At 43.8% G+C, this 20,241-nt stretch overlaps 1 protein-coding gene across 4 annotated transcripts in view; it reads right to left on the bottom strand.

The window, feature by feature from the left end:
* LOC138261395 (transmembrane protein 180-like) overlaps positions 1-20,241 on the bottom strand; it is a 177,041-nt gene that overhangs the window by 43,232 nt on the left and 113,568 nt on the right. For all 4 annotated transcript variants that reach the window (XM_069210308.1, XM_069210307.1, XM_069210306.1 and 1 more), the window contains one exon: positions 4,833-4,987. In XM_069210308.1, coding sequence (XP_069066409.1) covers positions 4,833-4,987 — 155 coding nt within the window. The remainder of the gene's footprint in view (positions 1-4,832; positions 4,988-20,241) is intronic.

The following is a 20,241-nucleotide window of genomic DNA, read 5'->3' as shown; positions in this document are numbered from 1 at the left end:
AAGTGGAACTGGGTTTAAGGCAGGCTTCAGGCAGCAGAGCAGTCCTTCAAGGTGCAGCAAAGCAGTCTTATGAAGTACACATCAGGAAACAACAGCACTGCACTTCCAGAAAGTAAACTAAAGAGTGGATCTGAGGGTCCTGGTGCCTTCTTTGAAGTAGAGAGATGTTTTTAGAGATTCTCTTTGAAGTGCTTAGAATTTACTGCCTCTCCTGCTCTGGTTCCAGCCTGGATTCACGCACAATGTACTGGGGCGAAATTCATTGTATGAAGACAGGGCACTGCCTATTAGTTTGCAAGTCCCCCAACCTGCCTGTGATACCCCATCCTAATTCTATTGTGTGGCTGTCTGGGAGGAATATATATAGTCCAATTGACAACTATAACAAGTCATGCAGTCCAGGAACAGGCTGCAGGCACAAAATAGCAAGGGCAAGAACACGCCAACTTTCTAAGAGTGCCATTTTCAAAATTGTAACTTAAAATCTCACTTTCCCATTAAAGAGGATTTTAAAATACAGTTTCTCAGACACCAAACATGAAGCCTCTACCTGTTCCCAATAGAACATTAGCACTCAGTCAGTCAAACGCTTTATTCAGTTAAAAAAATGTCAACCATAAAAACAAATAAATATATAACACATCACATAGCAATCACAATAATTATTAGAAAAAGTCACTACCAGAATTACAGTGGGTCAGCTTCTCTTCCCAATAAGAACGTTTAAGTAAAATTAAAAGAGAATTGCAGTAAACCACCAAAATTGACACCTCAAAGACATCAGCTAATTTGAACAACTTTTAAAAATTACATTCATTTCTCAGTTAAAATTTCAATAGTGATAGAAACTTATAAAAACACTTAAAAGAGATTAACACTATTCCACCAGGTTATGGCTCCCTTTAAAAAAGATCCTACCCCCGACACACCAACACATCGGAAACCATGCGCAACCACAAAAAGGATGGCCGATACTGCACAAAACCCCTTTCCCTCAGCAGGGGGAGTAGAAAACTATGCCTAAAAGGTGCATAAAAATCACAGAACAAAGTAAAGTGAATTAGGTCTGTAAGTACACACCATCACAGGCCAGCACTCATTAAATGTAATAAGGCTATCCAATCTTACCCCACAGAAGACCTAGGCCTCACAGTAGTGAATTATGAATTTGTGAGTTTCTCTCTAGCAGGACATGTAAAACTAACAAGTATATGTCTAACCATTTAATTACAAAGCACCCTGCCCTATGGGCTACCTAGGGGTTACCTTATGTATGACTGATATGTGATAGAAATGGGAGTTTATGGCTTGGCAAGGGGGTTATTTTTAGGGGTGGTCATAATTCGCAGAATTTCATTGAATAATATTAAAATTCAGTGAGATTACATGGAATTCTGCTAAGGGGCGGAGTGGGCATTTGGCATTATTTTATCACAAAATTCATTCTTGTGTCCAAAAGTGGATGTGAGAATGCATTTTGTGCCAAGAAATAGTGCAGCTAAATGCCTTACATACTTTGCGGTGATTACTGCAGAGTTTGCAAGGGTGCCATCACCGTCGAGTAGTACGCTGTGGTTTCTAAACTTTAGAAGCCACTGCATATCACTCTGAATTGCATACCCCTCAGCACCCTTACATACTCTGCAGTAATCAATGCGGAGGACGTAGGGGTGCCAATGGGTATGCACTGCTGTGCTGTGCAGTTATTTTTAAACAGGGCTGGAAGAGGGAGAAGCCCCTCTATTTTAAAAAACCCTAATCCGCAGTGTTTTTTAAAAATATAGGGACTGTTCCTCGTCCTATCCTGTTTAAAAATCACTGCAGTACATACCCCTCAGCATCCGTACATACTCTGCAATAATCACTGGGAAGCTAAGACTATAGGAGAGAGGTAGGCAGTCATTATTGAGGGGAGGAAGCTTGCTGCTTGAACACAATGAATCACTTCCGAGACTGCAGGCAAAAATCAATGGTCTTTGTTTACTTTCGGTGCATGCTGCTTCATATCAGCTGTGACTACTGACTTTCTGTATTGTCTCCAAAGTAACAATTACTTCCTCCAAAACCGTTTAAATGTGTGAGGCTACATCTTTAACCTAACAGATAATGGACCTCTGTATTTCCTAGGACTGCTACCCTCAGCCAATATTTATGCTGCATTATGCTACTTAAAGCCCTAAATGCATTGGGGCATAAAGGAAACTACAAGCCCCAGAATGAAAAGTAAAATCATGGGCTGGAGGAGTTATTAATGCAAGGACATGATAAATGTAAAAACTAAGAAGTGACTCTTATTTGGTAAATTCTAAATTCCACATATTAAGCCAATCCTCTTGGTCAGGGGCACTGGGCCTCCCACCCGTTGATAGCCACAGTTGAATAAACAAACAGAAATATTGTACTTCCTGGTCTCTACATATCTCAGACATCAGCAGGTGCATGTGATAGAATTTAAAGGCAGCAAAAACAGGTTTATACATTTTGGTTTTAAATCTCTAGCCTGGGTTGCAGACTTAATTTAAAACCACTATACGCTTTGTTTTACAGGCACGTACATTTTTCAGCCTTTGCTAAAAACAACTAAAATAAAGTTGCTTGAAGATTCCTGTCCAATGCTAAAAAAACATGTTGTGCGTTCATTTTATATGTATATAGGAATGTGTGTCTGAGGTATGTAAATGAAAGTGTATTTATGATGTCTGCCTGTATTGAGCGTTCGTGGTCTTTGCTTTACCAGGAACCTTTTTTTATTCTGTAACAATACAGTGATGGGACTTGTTACTTAAGAATAAAAGAATCTAGTAAAACAAAAGAAATATCAAAACAAGGAATTTTAACAGACAACCGATTAGACAATGAAAAGCGATGGGAGTAGTCAAACCACACAAAGTACAAACAACAGATCATCCTGACAGCACAAGCACTGTCGAGAGTCGACCTAAAAAGCACTTGAGGTGCTGCAGTGATATTGTGAGATGCAACATTCAGTCTGAGCGGCAGCACATAGGAACCACACTTTTAGCTCCATCAAGGCAGCTTTTTTCAATAGGGACACCCAAGAATGAAGGGCATGTCCATTGTACAACATGTAAGTCTAAACTATCTTTTAACTGACATGACATCACAAGATGTCTTCTAAGTCTGTAATAGAAAATCACTGCATGGTTTACGGATGTTAGACATGGGCTAGCAGGGGCTTCCACTACACCGGGTAGTCTATGAAAGGTAGGTAATATAAAAAGTAAAGTTTTAACTTTTCTGCATTCTGCACACCAGAGCTCTTGGATTCTGAGTTGTATCAGCAACTTGAGTAAAACAAACTGGAAGATGTCCCTTTTAATATGCTGGCATAATAGCTCTATGGATTAAAATCTCACTGCTAACCTTAAGTGGCAGACAAAGATTGAAGCTTGCCGAAGATTATGCATAAAAGTTATAATTGTGGACAAAATAAGAAGCATAATGCACAGTTATGATAAAGTGGTAACCCTGCAGCTTTAAGGTCTATATATAAATATTTGTCTGCATTACGTGGTCATGCTGTTACGTTGTTTTAATGTCCACCCCTTCTAACTGAAACAACTACCTGCAGATCTTTGTAGTTTACTGGGAACTGCTGTGTGTCTGGGTACCGACCTGAAACATCTGCAGTACACAAAAGTTGTGTTGTGCAGGTTGTGCATTGTGCTCTTAAACACACCAAAAGTATGAAATGAAAGCATTGTCTATCACATACAATTTCAAGTTAGTGGAAACTGTCCTATATTAAAGATGCCTTGGCATACTTTTACAGTGCCAGTAAGATAGCTCAGTGGTTTATGCCCATGCTGCAGTGATAAAAATGTAACCTCCAGATTAAAGATTAAAACCCCATGGGTACTGGGACAAGTCAGCCTTTAATCTTTCCAGTTCAGGTGAAAAGAGTGCCCTTCAGTTTAATTAAAAGAGTATGTTGGCTTGGCTGCAGGCATCTGTGTGTGACCTGAATGACATGCACTCAGATTGCTACAGTGCAAGCACAGTCTCATCTTTGAATAATTCTTATACCTCACCCATTAGCTACAGCATGCAGAAACAACAAGACTGATGTTGTGCCGACTATAAGAAAATGTTATTCCTGTATGGTAATGCCATCTAGTAACTAATGTATTAAAAGGAAATTTACTTTGTCACATGAGCTGGAAATTAGTTATTCTCTAGTAATTGCATGGGACCATTCTGAAAAGACACTGTACCTTTTTTCTCTTTTTTTCGGTCCATCTATCTATTTATGTTTGGAAAGAGAAGGACAGGCTTCCAAAGCAAGTTGTAGTAGAAGCTTGGATATTAATTTGTTTTGTAGAATGCTAATATTTACCTTTTGTTCCGAATCCTTGGTGTTAACTGCACAACACCAACACACTTCCCACTTAGGTTCCACTGCATTCATACAGATATCCAACCAGACCCCAAACAGCACCTTGTAAGCTTCAGCATCCTTTCTCCATTCTCTTTCACTTGAATACATACCACAGGCGCAGCCATAGACATATATCACCAGCACCACTCTGGTGATCATCCAAACATTGAAATACTTCCCACACAGGACAAACCAGAAGTCCAGACTCTTGTATCTACACAAAGCCACAGAGTAGCGTGTGGCCCAGTCCTGTGGGTACCATATTTGATACTCTGCCAGAAGTATGAAATGCTATGTAAATATAAATACAATACAAATTGTAATACAATACTTGGCCAATAAGAAAACATATGCATAAATAAGAGTACACAGCCATGCTGAAGTATTATGATACTTAAGTTAGAAAAGGTTCATAGCGAGTACATTTACTTACATGTTTGCTGTGAGAAACAGAGCAAGTAAGTAGCAGTGATGAGGCCCTAGAAAATACATGATGGAGGCAGCTATTGCCTCTATGTAAAAAGAGAACCGGATGACCTTGTAGTAACCAAACCTCTTCAGCAGGGAATGACTGCTAAGGACAAGCATCTGTGGAAGAACACAAAATCCACACTACAGTAAGAACAGGACCGGACTGCACACATTTTCATAGCACATACATAAATGTTGCTCTTGTTAATACACAACAGCCGTCTCTCCATTTTGTTTCTGAAATTTTTTTATAACTTTGTTTCCGCTTTCATTTTTTAGGAGAGGTTCTTAATAATCTGCATTAGACCTCTTGAACTTCAAGTCAAAGTGTGAATATGGATGAAAACCAATAAATACACAAATACAACTAACAACCACCACTCAGAAAAATCCCATTGCTTTTAAGTAGTTTAAAAAAACTCACACGATCTAATTTTTTATTCTATTAAGTTCACTACATTGAAACTAGAATTCTGTGACTTCCTTCTCTTAACCACAGTTCCTAAATAAATGTACTTTTGATTAAACTGTCTATTTTCTATACATTTCAGGTATCTCACTATTAATTTGTAGTGCCAAGGTACTTAATAATGTACATATTTGAGGACCACATCTGACCTCTCCGAAAGAAAAGTGGCTTCCGCTTACTTCTAGTCACTGTCACAGGTCAGCCTGGCAACTGAGCACTGTTGTTTAGAAGACAAGGCTTCTGGCCATGGCCTTAGCCTGTCCCTTATAATTACCTGTCTCTGCTCCCCCTCTCCTTAGCCTTCCCATGCATGTCCCGATCCAATTCACCTGAAGCAAGTCCTCCGCTTGAGATGAGAAATCGCACACACTGCCCCTCATTAACCAAACAGATTGAAATAACTAATGTAGATGAATCTCACCTTCTGCCTAGAACTTTTTTTCCTCTTTCATTTTTTAGGAGAGGGTCTTAATAATCTACATTAGACCTCTTGAACTTCAAGCCAAAGTGGAATATAAATGCAAACAAATACATACACGAATACAACAACTAACAAACCACCAGGCAGAAAAATCTCCTTGCTTTTGAGTAGTTTAAAAAAAAAAACTCACACAATCTAATTTTTTATTCCATTAAGTTCACTAACATTGAAACTAGCATTCTAGACTCCCTTCTCTTAACCACAGTTCCTAAATAAATGTACTTTTGGTTAAACTGTCCATTTTCTATACACTGCAGGTATCTCACTATTAATTTGTAGTGCCAAGGTACTTAATAATGTACATATTTGAGGACGACATCTGACCTCTCCGAAAGAAAAGTGACTTCTGCTTACTTCAAGTCAATGTCACAGGCCAGCCTGGCAAATGGGCACTGTTGCTTAGTAGCCATGTTTCTGGCCTTGGCCTTAGCCTGTCCCTTATAATTACCTGTCTCTGCTCCCCCTCTCCTTAGCCTTCCCATGCATGTCCCGATCCAATTCACCTGAAGCAAGTCCTCCGCTTGAGATGAGAAATCTCACACACTGCCCCTCATTAACCAAACAGATTGATATAACTAATGTAGATTAATCTCACCTTCTGCCTAGAATCCAAAGAATCCTAATGCAACCACTTTCAGCCCCACTAGGCGTTAACAAAACCATTAGTATGATTTAAGTGACCCTCTGAACCAAAGTGTATTCTGGGCAAAAGATACACTGTCCCATATTTCCCTTTTGTTTTTTTCTTATTTTGTTGTTAAACCTATTCTAGAGTGTCAATGTACTACAAAGAAAAGCCCATTTTAGAATATATGTTTTTAATTTTCTTGCAGTGTGCTTTGCATTTAAAATCTGGTTTACAATATTACATTTTTGCATAAAACACATTTTAAATGTTAGAACATCATCCCCAACAAGAACACACATTTCTCAAACATTAAGTGACATATCTGCAGTCTCAGGCAATCAATTAATCTAAACAGATGATGCTCAAATGTTCCAAATCTTGCAAAAGAGAACTAACATAAATTAAAAAACTATATAATATAAAAAAAAATACCTAACAAGTAACATGCACTATTGTCCTATACTGAAACCTCGGGTTCAGGTAACTTTTACAAACATCACCAGATCCCCTCGATGGCTATAAAGGAAAATATTCTACGTCTACCGGACAGGGTGTAGTAAAGGGATACTAAATGCAGCTCGTAGTATGGCTCTATGGACGCAGCCACTATCCTAGGGTGTGATTATAAGTGTGGCAGTCCGTCCGTCGGACAACCAATAGGACGGTCTGGAGGCATCCGCCAAGCGTGGGGCCTCCAGACCGCCGTATCATGATGTTCTTGCGGGGCTGGTGGGGCACCTGAGGGCGGAGGCATTGGCTTTGAATGTAAAATAGAGCCGAGGCCAATGCCAGATGCACTGACTGTGCTGCCAGCACAGTCAGAATGCACAATGTCTGCCATGGCCGACAGTGCGCATTACAACTGTGCTGACAATGGGGCCTCTGCACTGCCCACGATATGGGCAGTGCAGTGGTCCTCCTGTGGCCCCATCTCTGCGTTTCTGCCGTCCTTTTCATGGCAGGGCCCCTGCCGTGAAAAGTCCGGCAGAAAGGCAAGTTGTGATCACCACGGTGGTGCGACATCAGCACCACAGTGCTTGAACACAGCTTTCATCGCGCCAATGCATTGGGGTCCACAATCCTGGCGGTCCGACTGCCAGCATCGCAATCTGGTGATCAGACCGCCAAGGTTGCAGCAGCTGGACCACCACCGCTGGTATGGCAGTCTTAAAACCGCCAGACTCTTAATCAGGTTTAATCTAGTCCACAGTCCTTCAGAAGAAAAGTGTTAATGTCACAATCCAATGCAGAACAACTCAACAACAGCTATTCAAATAGTTATTATTCAGAAAACAATGCAACCCTTGTAGAAACACCTATATCCTTTGAAATATTGGTGAACAATTTCTGGCTGAATACTATCAATGAAAATGCTCCAAACGCAAAAGAATAAAAATGAAAAAACAGGAAATACTGATCCAACGATGAGTGTAAACAAAACTGCCTTCAAGCACAGTAAGACATGTGCATTCGGAAAGCAATGATTGAGAGGAAAGTACCTTCATGGTAAGTATGTTTATATATTTGTTCGTTCTCATTGAAGATGCAAAATCTTGCATGGAGTTGCCCACAGTCTTAGATTGGGAAAATGTACTAATCTCTTTATACATAACATCCGCATTCTTGATTGGAAAATAAAACATTCCAGTCTCTGCATTCAAAAATGCAAAGTTTAATTCAAGGAACACGCCAGAGATGGAGATAATCTGGAAAGGCATAGTGTTAAGAAAGCATATATTAATTCATGGCCTAGCCTAATGTGCATTGCACCTCATCTAAATTTAATGGCTCCTGTAATGAGTCCTTTCTTAGAAGACAGCATGCAAGACTCAGTGGTAATATTCTTGTAGACCGCAATGCGGCACAGGAGAAAAGAGAGAAGCAATCAGTTGATGGCAAAATAACAGTTGTAAAGAGATGGGATACATGGTTGTTAATGGGACAATTATTAGAGCCTACACATCCCCCCTGAGCGTCCCACCACGGTAACACTATTTCAATGGGTTATTTGCTTTGTTAGAGATTGACAGAAGCAGATATGGTCACAAACCACATAGTGGCCCATGGGCGAGTTTGATTATTAGACTGGAAAAGGATCACAGCGACTGACTGTCCATCACAGCGACTGCCCGTTCCGATGCATGTAGTAAATAAGAACAAGTTGGGGTGAGGGGAGTATGGGGTGGAGGGATCACAAGTTAGGGTGGGTGTAAGGGTCTATTCAAAATATTACTGCACAGGGAAAGGATGTTAATTGTAATTAGGAAAAAATGGCTAGTCTAAAATAACACAATTGTAAAAAACCTCCTGATTATTGTGAACTGTATCTGTTTGATGACTGCCAATAAAAAGATATTAAAAAAAAATAGTCACCATAAGATGCATTGTCAGCACTCCGTCCATCATCCTTTTGTGTTGCTAATGTAGCCCTAAGTGGGAAGGGTATGCCCAGACGTGGGTCCCTTGCTCACTGTGCCACTGGAATCAAGCTAGCCTGGCTGAAGAAGGGTGAAACCCTGAAACCGGTCCCAGGATGCTTGTTTCTGGTCCAGGGAGGACCTGGCCTGGCAGTTCGGGATGGACTGTTCCCATGAGGAACAGGTTCAAGACTGATTTGCATATGGCTGGGTCCAAACTGGGGTGGCATGGTGAGCAAAAGAACGATGGATTAAACCCAGATCTGTGACTGGGGGTGAGTGTTTGCATTGTCAGCACTCCGTCCATCATCCTTTTGTGTTGCTAATGTTGCCCTAAGTGGGAAGGGTATGCCCAGACGTGGGTCCATTGCTCACTGTGCCACTGGAATCAAGCTAGCCTGGCTGAAGAAGGGTGAAACCCTGAAACCGGTCCCAGGATGCTTGTTTCCGGTCCAGGGAGGACCGGGCCTGGCAGTTCGGGCTGGACTGTTCCCATGAGGAACAGGGTCAAGACTGATTTGCATATGGCTGGGTCCAAACTGGGGTGGCATGGTGAGCAAAAGAACGATGGATTAAACCCAGATCTGTGACTGGGGGTGAGTGTTTGCATTGTCAGCACTCCGTCCATCATCCTTTTGTGTTGCTAATGTTGCCCTAAGTGGGAAGGGTATGCCCAGACGTGGGTCCCTTGCTCACTGTGCCACTGGAATCAAGCTAGCCTAGCTGAAGAAGGGTGAAACCCTGAAACCGGTCCCAGGATGCTTGTTTCCAGTCCAGGGAGGACCTGGCTGGCAGTTCGGGCTGGACTGTTCCCATGAGGAACAGGGTCAAGACTGATTTGCATTTGGCTGGGTCCAAACTGGGGTGGCATGGTGAGCAAAAGAATGATGGATTAAACCCAGATCTGTGACTGGGGGTGAGTGTTTGCATTGTCAGCACTCCGTCCATCATCCTTTTGTGTTGCTGAAGTAAGTAGTCTTGTCTGGGCATCTAAGGGCATTAGATTGTCATGGAAAAAACTCAGAAAGAAGCCAGCTGTGGGGGGTGGGGATGGGGGAGGGGTTTGGCCCTACTGGACTTTCAGAAATACTCCTATGCATTTGAGTTCAAAAAAACAATCAGATGTTAGCCACTGAGACATATAGTTATTTTCTAGGAACATTATATGCAGCAACATTGAATCATTTTTGGACAAAATCATCTTCTACATAAGTATGGGGACTCTAAATATTTTAAGAAAGTAAAATTAAAGATGTAAGGCACCTCTAAAAGTATGGGTTTACTCAAGGAAAGTATTGACATTCCCTGCTGCTCATGCTCTGCTCCCATCTGGGATTATCCTGGAAATTCAGAATGTTTGAAGGATCAACTTTGCAGACTTATTAGACACGTAGGGTTCTGTAATTGGGGGGACTTAAGAGACAAAACAAATTTGATAGACTGGGAGTCAATTTCAGCACTAATGAGTAGAGAACTGATCAGCTTTAAGTATATGCAGCTACCGTCATGGTGGTCCTCACAAAAATGAACCGGAGAGGACAGTGGAGTATGTGAAGATCTTATTAAAGACAGTGTTAAGCCGAAGACGAAAGTCGGTCTGTGGTATTGGGAGATCCTTAAAGCTGAGGATGACAAAAGTCCAGAACCATATCTAACCTGGGAAGATGACTTGCTAGAGATGGAGAGAAAGGAGTTATCGTAAGAATCTTTGAATAATCTTTATTCTGTGAAACTGACTGCATTAAAAAGGAAAAGGAATCACTTTTTTACTCTTCATAGGGTTTTCTGGACTCCACAGAAGCTGGCTACGTTTGTACATGAAGGAAGGTTCCCAAAGTGTTAAGGTCTAACGGCAGATGACAAACATATGTTTGTGGACTGCCCCAAACTATTGCCCTTCTGGAAGGATGTCATTAAGGTTTTAGAAGACATATCTGGGCATGAAATCAAGGTAAGCCGGCCTCTAGTATTATTTGGAAGGGATCCAATGTTAAATATAGTGCACAATGAGACTCAGACGAGACTGATATTTTATATGGTACTTCTGTAGGGAAGTATAGAGAAAATGGACGTCATCAGAGCCCCCATTTTCTGCAGAGTGGATCAAGTATGTCAATTATATCAGTCAATTGGAAACAGCATGTGATCTAAAAAGTTTAGGGAAAATTTGGAAGGAGTATGGTAAGTGGCAATCTCTTCTGATGCGTCCTAGGATTACACCTCATTTTCTACACTAAACTGTTGCTGTCAGTCATATGAATAAGCCAGTTTCTTTTTCTGGAAGGAACTATGCAATGAGAAACTGATGGTGGAATGAGGACAACAAAAAATAAAGTTTAAAAGTATATACATATAAAAATCAACCCAACAATGGGAGTTTTTTCCAAAAACCTTATGGTACCTTTCTAGGTGCCTTTTCTGCTTTGAAAGTGTTAATAATATCCTTCCTGAGTAGCAGTTTTAGATCTGTTTACCAAAAGTTTCAATGACTGAGATCAGCGTGAGCCCAAACAATTATTTGGTTGTCGAGAGGCTACTATGTTCTTTTTGTTGGATCATGGGTATAACTCTGACATCAGAAGGGCCACAATTTGTTGGAAGAAAAGGTTGGATAGGTTGGATGATCCATCCCAAACTTAAAAAAACATTCTAAAAACTGTTAACATTAGGCACTTCCTCTGCAGCCTCCTTCTTTTAGGTGAACAGTCAGCTGAACTCGTATCCATTGGCTCAGGAAACGTGTTCATTCAGGTACATGATTAATACTCCTTCCTTTAATTTGAGAAACGGAGAAACGCAATTTAAACGTTTTCAAAGTATCAACATTGTAGTGTCATGAGACTAGGGGGGTCATTCCAACCCTGGCGGTCAATGACCGCCGGGTTGGAGGACCGCGGGAGCACCGCTGACAGGCCGGCGGTGCTCCCAAGGGCATTCCGACCGCGGCGGTAAAGCCGCGGTCGGACCGGCAACACTGGCGGTCTCGCGCCAGTGTACCGCCGCCCTTTGGAATCCTCCAAGGCGGCGCAGCTAGCTGCGCCGCCGAGGGGATTCCGACCCCCCCTACCGCCATCCAGTTCCCGGCGGTCCACCCGCCGGGAACCGGATGGCGGTAGGGGGGGTCGCGGGGCCCCTGGGGACCCTGCAGTGCCCATGCCACTGGCATGGGCACTGCAGGGGCCCCCGTAAGAGGGCCCCTACAAGTATTTCACTGTCTGCTTGGCAGACAGTGAAATACGCGACGGGTGCAACAGCACCCGTCGCACCTTCCCACTCCGCCGGCTCGATTACGAGCCGGCATCCTCGTGGGAAGGGAGTTTTTCCCTGGGCTGGCGGGCGGTCTTTTGGCGACCGCCCGCCAGCCCAGGGAAAAACTTAGAATACCCTCCGCGGTCTTTCGACCGCGGAGCGGTCTTTCGGAGGGGGGAAGTCTGGCTGGCGGCCTCCGCCGCCCGCCAGACTTGGAATGACCCCCTAGGTGTGCTAGGACCCTTGCAGTTCTGGGCGGACTTAAAGGAGAGATTGTGCCACCTGGTACGAGGTGTTAAGGTGTGTTTATTGATGGCTATGACATAATCTGTGAATTAGTGTGTGACTGTATGCGGAGGATAAAGACTTCTAATCAAGAGCTCCAAGTGTGGCATAGTCTCTGCATGCTGCCGGGCTCGGGAGGACAAACATTACACAAATTAAGCTACAACATTCTCCCTGCAATGCATGAAACAGTTACACATAGCAGTTCCATTGTAAACACATGTTCTCTGGTTATTTCCAAAGGTCAAAGCCTTCTAGAAAGATGTCGTTCTGAAACTGAATGTGGAATAATGTCACTTGATCAATCTAGAGCCACAATTTATGATATTCATCACATCACACTGCTTGACATGAGACATGTCCATACTGCCCTTTTTCTGGCTAGAAAAGCCATGGCATGGATTTGTTATTCCTCATGCCTGGCTGAGGTCAAGCTGTTGGAGCGTACTCTACCTGAGCACACTATAATGATGCGTCTTCCCTTTAAGGTGACAGCCCAGTGTTGCAGACCATCTTTGGGATATTTATTGTAAGCTTATCTGAATTGGAAAGATTCTCCTTTTTCTCTCTGATGTTTGGAAGAGGACGGCTATGGCATAATGGCATTTAAAATATGAAATACAGAATACAGTGCGTCTTACAAGGCATGACACCTTATTAGTGCCAGCATCCCCTTTCTGGGTAAACGCATGCTCCATAAATTTGCATTCATCTTGGATTTAAGTTGATAAAAAGAGATAGTTGGTTTAGCTGTTAGGTTCTAACTTTCTCTCTAATAATTTTCCCTTATCTTTGGCCTACATTATTTTCTATGGTATAATATGTATTTGTTTATGCCACTGTCTGTGTTGACCTTCACTTGTAACCATAGTACATTTAATAAAGTTTTGAAAACTAAAAAATATTTGGGTGCAGCATGTTACCAGTTTACGGGTAGAGATGTCAAAAGTTTATAACTTAAGGCTCCTTTTTAGATATTGACAAAAAAATATATATATATGAAACTAAGGGCCAGATGTGTGAAAGCTTTTTGCAAAAAGCCATTTCATAATGTATTAAAGGCATTCTGAAAGCAATTTTAAGAAATCGCTAAAATAGCGATTCCTTAAAATAGCGGCCCTATTTAGAGAGTCGCAAATTGCGACTCTCTAAATAAGAAATCGCAAATAAGGATTCCTTATTTGCAAATTCTAAAGCACATGTAAGAAACAATTCCTAAATGCGAATTGGGCATTTAGGAATCGCTATCTACCACCAGGTTGAACCTGGTGGTAACCTTGTGCAAATTTTAAAAAAGCATTTAAAAGTAATTTTGAACATTTTCATGTAAAGCACACATGCCCTTTTGGCATGTGTGCACCTTACATGTTGTAAAAAAATATTTTGGGGTGCAGCAGAGGGGGCCTTAGGCCCCCAGCACCTTGGGGTTTTGCATTTCCGAAATTGCGATTTCCAGTTAAGAAATCGCAATTTTGGAAATGCAAAACATTCGCAGATATGGGCCTACAGGCCCATAGGTGCGAATGGGGCTGGTATCGCAATTTGCGATTCGGTAATAGCATTTGCGATTTTTAAGAAATCGGTATTAACGAATCGCAAATGTGATACATTGTATTTTGCGAATGAGAAATAGCGATTTCTTAAAAATCGCTATTTCCGACTCGCAAAAGGCCTTCTTGGTACATCTGGCCCTAAGTTTGTAAGGGTGATGCAGGTGGGTGTCGGTAGTTTGAGTATTGTGGCACAGATCCAGCACTGAAATGGGCGTGCATGAGGTAGGTGGGCACACAGATGGCACAGTGAGGAAAGGAAAAGATGACAGTGGGAACAAAATATACCCATTGTTCATCTGTGTGTCTATTTATGAGGCAGAGCTATGGCAGGAAGTGAAATGCCTCAAATCGCATTTTGGGCATTGTGCGAATTCCTAAACACATTAGGCACAATTCAATCATTGATGGTCGAATGGTGGTTTGTGGTGACAGCTAACTGGGCAGTAAATAGCCCCCCTGTTCAGTTCATGAAAATGCAAGAAATATGATAAGTAGATTATTTACATTAAATAGGGGTCTTTGTTATAACTATATTTGTTATAATTTAATTACCTTTTGTACGGTATAACCATATTTGAGAATCTAAACCGTAAGAAGGCCTGGGACCTGCCTGAATATCTAGCTTAAAACTATACATACTAATTCTCTCCAGCAGAAAAGGGTTGACCTCTTTGCTTTGGGTTATTGGGCTGTTGAAAGGTGGGACTTTAAATCTTCCTTAAGAAAGGTAATCTTCAGGACCTCTCGATTTGCCTCATAAAATGACCTGGTGGATGTAGGTGACATACATTTTGTCAATGTACAATTACTCAGACTCCGAAAAACAGACAACTCAATTAATAGACTTTATTCTGCCCTGCCAAACTAACTTGTGGAAAAATACATGCAGGGGGAGGAATTGCTGTGTCAAATGGCTATAAATAGTGTCAATTACAGCATTCTGCTTCATTGACTTTGCATTGACACAGAGGGCCTGATTCTAACTTTGGAGGACAGTGTTAAACCGTCCCAAAAGTGGCGGATATACCACCTACCGTATTACGAGTCCATTATATCCTATGGAACTCGTAATACGGTAGGTGGTATATCCGACACTTTTGGGACGGTTTAACACCGTCCTCCAAAGTTAGAATCAGGCCCAGAGTGTCAACGGATATTATGACAGAAGTTTGCAACTAAGAGATGCCTTATGCTTTATTGACTTTAATACATGGGTTGTGGTGTTGAATGTATTATTCTAGCAGACCGCAACTCGAAATGGAATGAAGAGAGGGTGCATTAGATCTACCCTGCTATGCAACAATGACAATTCAAACCACCCAGTAAAAGTATAAACTGGGTTTGTTTCCACCTAAATTTCCTTATCTTATCTAACCTATCTTGAAAGCACAGAAGGTCATCAAACCCTATGCAATTAATTCCAAGCCTAGTGCAATATGAATACGTAGAAAATCAACAAAAGTAAGATAACAGTTATTGTATTTTGTTGTGATGATACGATATGCAAATGTACATCATTGGTAACTTGTCTGAATCTGTTTTAAACACATGTGAAAGTTAAGCGCAATAAGCATTTGACATGGAGAGTATCCCTGACCAGTATGGCCAGTCAGGTCAAAACCAGTATTGGGCGTACCAATTTTTGTATTAACTTTGACAGACATATCAATTAGTTCCTTGTCCCAAGTCCATAATGTGAGTATCATTTCAACAGATTCAATGTTTAGAAGGTAATTGGCTTGAAGTCAGTCCATTGTCCTCGCTTGTTTTTGGTACAGTTCCTGGCAGGGGGTGAGTGGTTTGTGTGTCTTATTGCTGAACTTACATTTTCTACGGAAGTTTGAACCCAGGAAAAGAAGAGAATGGTTGGTGACCTAATGGCATAGTAACACTGTCACTGCTAGACCTATTTTTTTGCCCTCATTGTTTTTCTTTTGGTTTGTCATTTGTATACTGTTATCAATAATCTGTTGCACTAAGAAACTATATTTTTAAAAAAGTCAGTCCGTAGTTTGTATGGCTCTGCTCCGTTTATTTCCAAATATGCATATAGTTTCAAGGAGTTAGAACAACAATACATACACTGAGAGCCTCATTATGAGTTTGGCGGTCTGAGGACCGCCGCTGTGGAGGTGGCGGTCGCACTGCCGGGTGCCCAGCGGAGTAGACCGCCATATTATGACCAAGGAGGTGTTCCGACCGCAACACAGGCAAGTCACAACCAGTGACCAGTAGCACCAGTGCGGACGGGTCACTGCAGCCAGCGGTAGGCATCTTCAGACTGGCGGGGACCATGGTTCCACTGACCATATTATGAGGTTGCCCCGCCACGAAAAGCCTGACGGAAACAAACTACATAAAAGGGGACACACTTTCAGGAACAGAGGCACATCCGCAGCCGCCACGGAACCAGAACTGGAAGTCTTCCCAATGCTCCTGCTGGCCGTACAACTCCACAACCAGCGACGAAGATACCAACCGTAAGTACACCCGCCTAGCACACACTGGAGGGAAGGCCATTAGTACACACACACCCGGCAAGCTAGCGGCTGCCACACAGACACACGTAAACAAACACCGGTACCAACACACACACACAAACTCACACACAAACCTCAAACACCCAATCGCACATATGCAACACAAACATGTTGAAGGAAAGCCAGGACAAGTATGTTACCCTCAACATCAAGGAGTCCCTGGTGCATTTATATTAAAGAGCAATGGCAACATATGAAAAAAACTATACACAACAGAGGTCTACTGACCTTTCTAACTATAGTGTGTGCTCCCGGCACACAGGGCAATGTGCATGGCCCCAACTTGACTCCTGATTGCAAAATGGCCTCCACATGGCAGGGGCATCAATGGGGCATGCAGGCACCTCAGGGGCGATGGGGGGGCGAGGTGAGGGCTTGGGTTCTGAGGGTGGGTCCTTAGGTTTGTGTTTGGAGGGGCAGTCCTTTGGTTTGGGTTGGGGTGAGGGATTAGGTTTGGACTTTGATTTGGGGGGAAGAGGCTTGGGTTTGGCTTTGGGAAGGGTAACCTTGCCCTTTGTGGGGGGGGAAGTCTTAGGTGGGGGAGGGGCATGGCTTGTACCAGAGGGACCACTAGAGTACTGGGAGGTGGATGGCAGGGGTTTTGGGGGGGTAACAGGGAACAGGGTCAGTGGGAGGGAACAGGGAAAATTCTTAAAGGTAACGTTTTTTAGGGGCACAAGGTTGGTCATGGGATAAACGTTTGGGAGTAGAGGGAGAGGTAGTGGTTGTGAGGTGTGTACTGTGAGGTGCCTTGGGTGCAGGTGCGAGTGTGGATGCAATGTGTGTGCTGTATGACTGCTGGGTGGGTGAGTGTGGGCATTTAGGTGTAGTGGGAGGAGGGGGGAGGAGATGCAGGGAGAAGGCAGGGTGGGTGTGTGAATGTATGTTGTGGTGGTGTCCGCAGGTAGGGTGGATGTGCTGCATGTGGGGGTGTTGACAGTTGTGCTGAGTGTGCATGTGGTGTATGGGTTGCATGTATAGGGGTCTGCTATTGTGGTGACGATGGGAATGTGTGCAGTTGTGGCAGGAACTGGGAGTGATAATGCAGTGACTGCAGGTATGAATGGTGTGGTGACTGTGAGGGGGGAGGTGGTGGGGGAGTCTGTGTAGGGAGTGGATGTTGTGTCTGCATGTGTCTGTTGAGTGTGTGCATGGCGGTGCGGTCTTCTGTGGTGCTTGTGTTTGTCCTTCCGAACCGTGTCTGTTGATGTGGATGCATGTTGGTATGAAGGTGTGCCTTGGATGAATGAGGGGAGAGGGTTGTGGGATTGGGAACAGGTAGTTGGGGGGGCATGGAAGAAGAAGGGACACTGGCTGCCGTCAATGAGGAGGCCATAGCCTGGAAGGATCTCTGCAGGGCAGCTATGGCACCATGAATGCCTTCCAGGAAGGCATTGGACTGCTGCATCTGTGATGCCAGTCCCTGGATGGCATTCACGAAGTTTGACTGCCCCACAGAGATGGGCACCCCACCCTCGTTGGGAGGACGTCTCCAGCGGGCCTTTGCCGTCTTACGTGCCCAGCGTCTCAGGTCCTCCCCCCGCTTTCTGCAGTGGGTGCTCTGCCAGCTATGGACCCCCAGGGTCCGCACTTGCTTGCCGATGGCACATAAAATCCCCTTTTTCTGATGGGCGTTGACCAGCATGGGTGACGCAGACAGAAGGATAAAATCATGTTGAGTGGCATTACAGGGTCAGCAGTGGACATCACACATCAGACACATCTCATGACCACACTCACATGTCATCACGCCACTAAGGCTCAGACTCCTCACCCATCTCCATGCATCCACGCTGTCTGCCTCGTCCCAATGCATTTCATCCTCACACACATCACCATCAAACAGGACGGTGACATAAGACTCACCTGCTGCTCTGGTGCCCCATACAACTGTCCTTACAGGGGTAGGACCCAATCCACAAGCTTGTCCTGCTTCGCCTGGGTGAAGGCAACTGCCCTAGCTCCTGCAGGACATGGCATCTTGGCCTCCAGAGTCAGAACACAGCAGCACACACAGTGGAGGTCTTGCTTGCACGAGTGTCAGGAGTCAAGTGAGCTATGACACAGTAAATGGCGGTCACGCCCGCCACGTACATGACCATCACCACCGGCGGTGATCACCATTGGCCCCAGTCTCCCATAGGCAACGATGTTATCGAATGAGGAGTTGCACAGCGGGTGAGACCGCCTACCCCCATGACATCTAATGCCGGCGGAATGAGGTCCCTTCCATCTGTCCTGTGCATGCAGGACTGGCAGCTGCCATTTTACATGCAATAAGTGATTAGTGGATGAATTTTAGGTGCATCATGGATGAAATATAGTGACTTTTGCATAGGTTTACAATGTCCACACATTGAACACATCAACTTCTGACTTCTCCTCTCTCCTATGCCTGGATACAATGCAATGGTGGTGACAAGACATGCCCCTTTGTACCAGCCCCTAGTCGACCTTGCTACCCTGGAAGAGAGACACATCATACAGACGTATCGTCTGACCCGTCAGACCATCATAGAGCTGTTTACCCAGTTGGAGACTGATCTGTTGCCTGCCATACGTCATCCCTATGCCATCCCTCCTGTGTTGTTAGTTCTCCACTTCCTTGCCTCAGGGTCGTTTTAGATGACAGTGGGCTTGGTAGCAGGGATGTCACAGCCGATGTTCAGCAATGTGTTGATGGATGCACTGTGTGCTTTGCTAAAACATCTGCCCTGCTACATTAGGTTCCGCTAACATGCGGATTTGGCCACTGGTAAAGCTGCCTTCTACGATGTGGCAAATGTCCCTCATGTGAGAGGCGCCATAGATGGCACCCACATTGCCTTTGTTCCACCCACGATAAATGAACAAGTGTAAAGGAACCGGAAAAACGTTAATTCCATTAATGTCCAGGTGGTGTGCCTCGCTGACCAATATATCTCCCAGGTTACGGCTAAGTTCCCTGGTTCTGTGCATGACTCATACATTCTGCGGAACAGCAATGTCCCACACATGAAAGCACAACTACAGAGGGACCATGCCTGGTTCATAGGTATGTATCCAACAGTACATGTGCCCCTGTAATCCCACCTCTCTTCACAATCTGCCCTGGGTCCCCACTGGTATTGAGATATGTCCTACCTTTGTGCACACAGGTGACTATGGCTACCCTAACCTTCCCTGGCTGCTGACACCTGTGAGGTATCCACCTACAGATGGTGAAAAATGTTTTCAATGAGGCCCACAGCAGGACAAGTCCCATGAGGACCTTTGGGCTACTAAAGGCCAGATTCTCCTGTCTACACGTCTCCGGAGGTGCCCCTTCTCTACAAACCACCTAAGGTCTGCCAGATCGTTGTTGCCTGCTGCATGCTACACAATCTGGGATTAGGCATCATATCCCATTGCTGGAAGTAGAGGAGGTGGCAGCTGGACCATAGGCTGGTGAAGGGGACATAGTGAGTAATGAGGAGGAAAATGGTGAGGATGGAACTGACTCTAGAGCAAAGTTAATTCAACAATACTTCCCATGAGCAACAGGTATGTGTCAAGTGTTTTGTATGTAGCCTCTACTGTCTGCCTTGTGACACGGCTCCTCCTGGAGTCTACCATCAGTAGAGGTGTTGAGTGCAGCTCTCCTCTGGGTGGGTTTGGGGTGGGAACATATTGAGCATCAGAGGAGGTGTTACTGTTCAAATGTCAGTGCTATTTTCACTCTGCTGTTGTGTTGCATCACTCATGCATTTGTCCATGTGCTATGTTCCCTG

Source organism: Pleurodeles waltl, chromosome 10 (assembly GCF_031143425.1).
Source record: "Pleurodeles waltl isolate 20211129_DDA chromosome 10, aPleWal1.hap1.20221129, whole genome shotgun sequence".
NCBI lineage: Eukaryota > Metazoa > Chordata > Amphibia > Caudata > Salamandridae > Pleurodeles > Pleurodeles waltl.
Note: the sequence above shows the minus strand (reverse complement) of the source record. Positions and strands in the feature narration are given on the sequence as shown.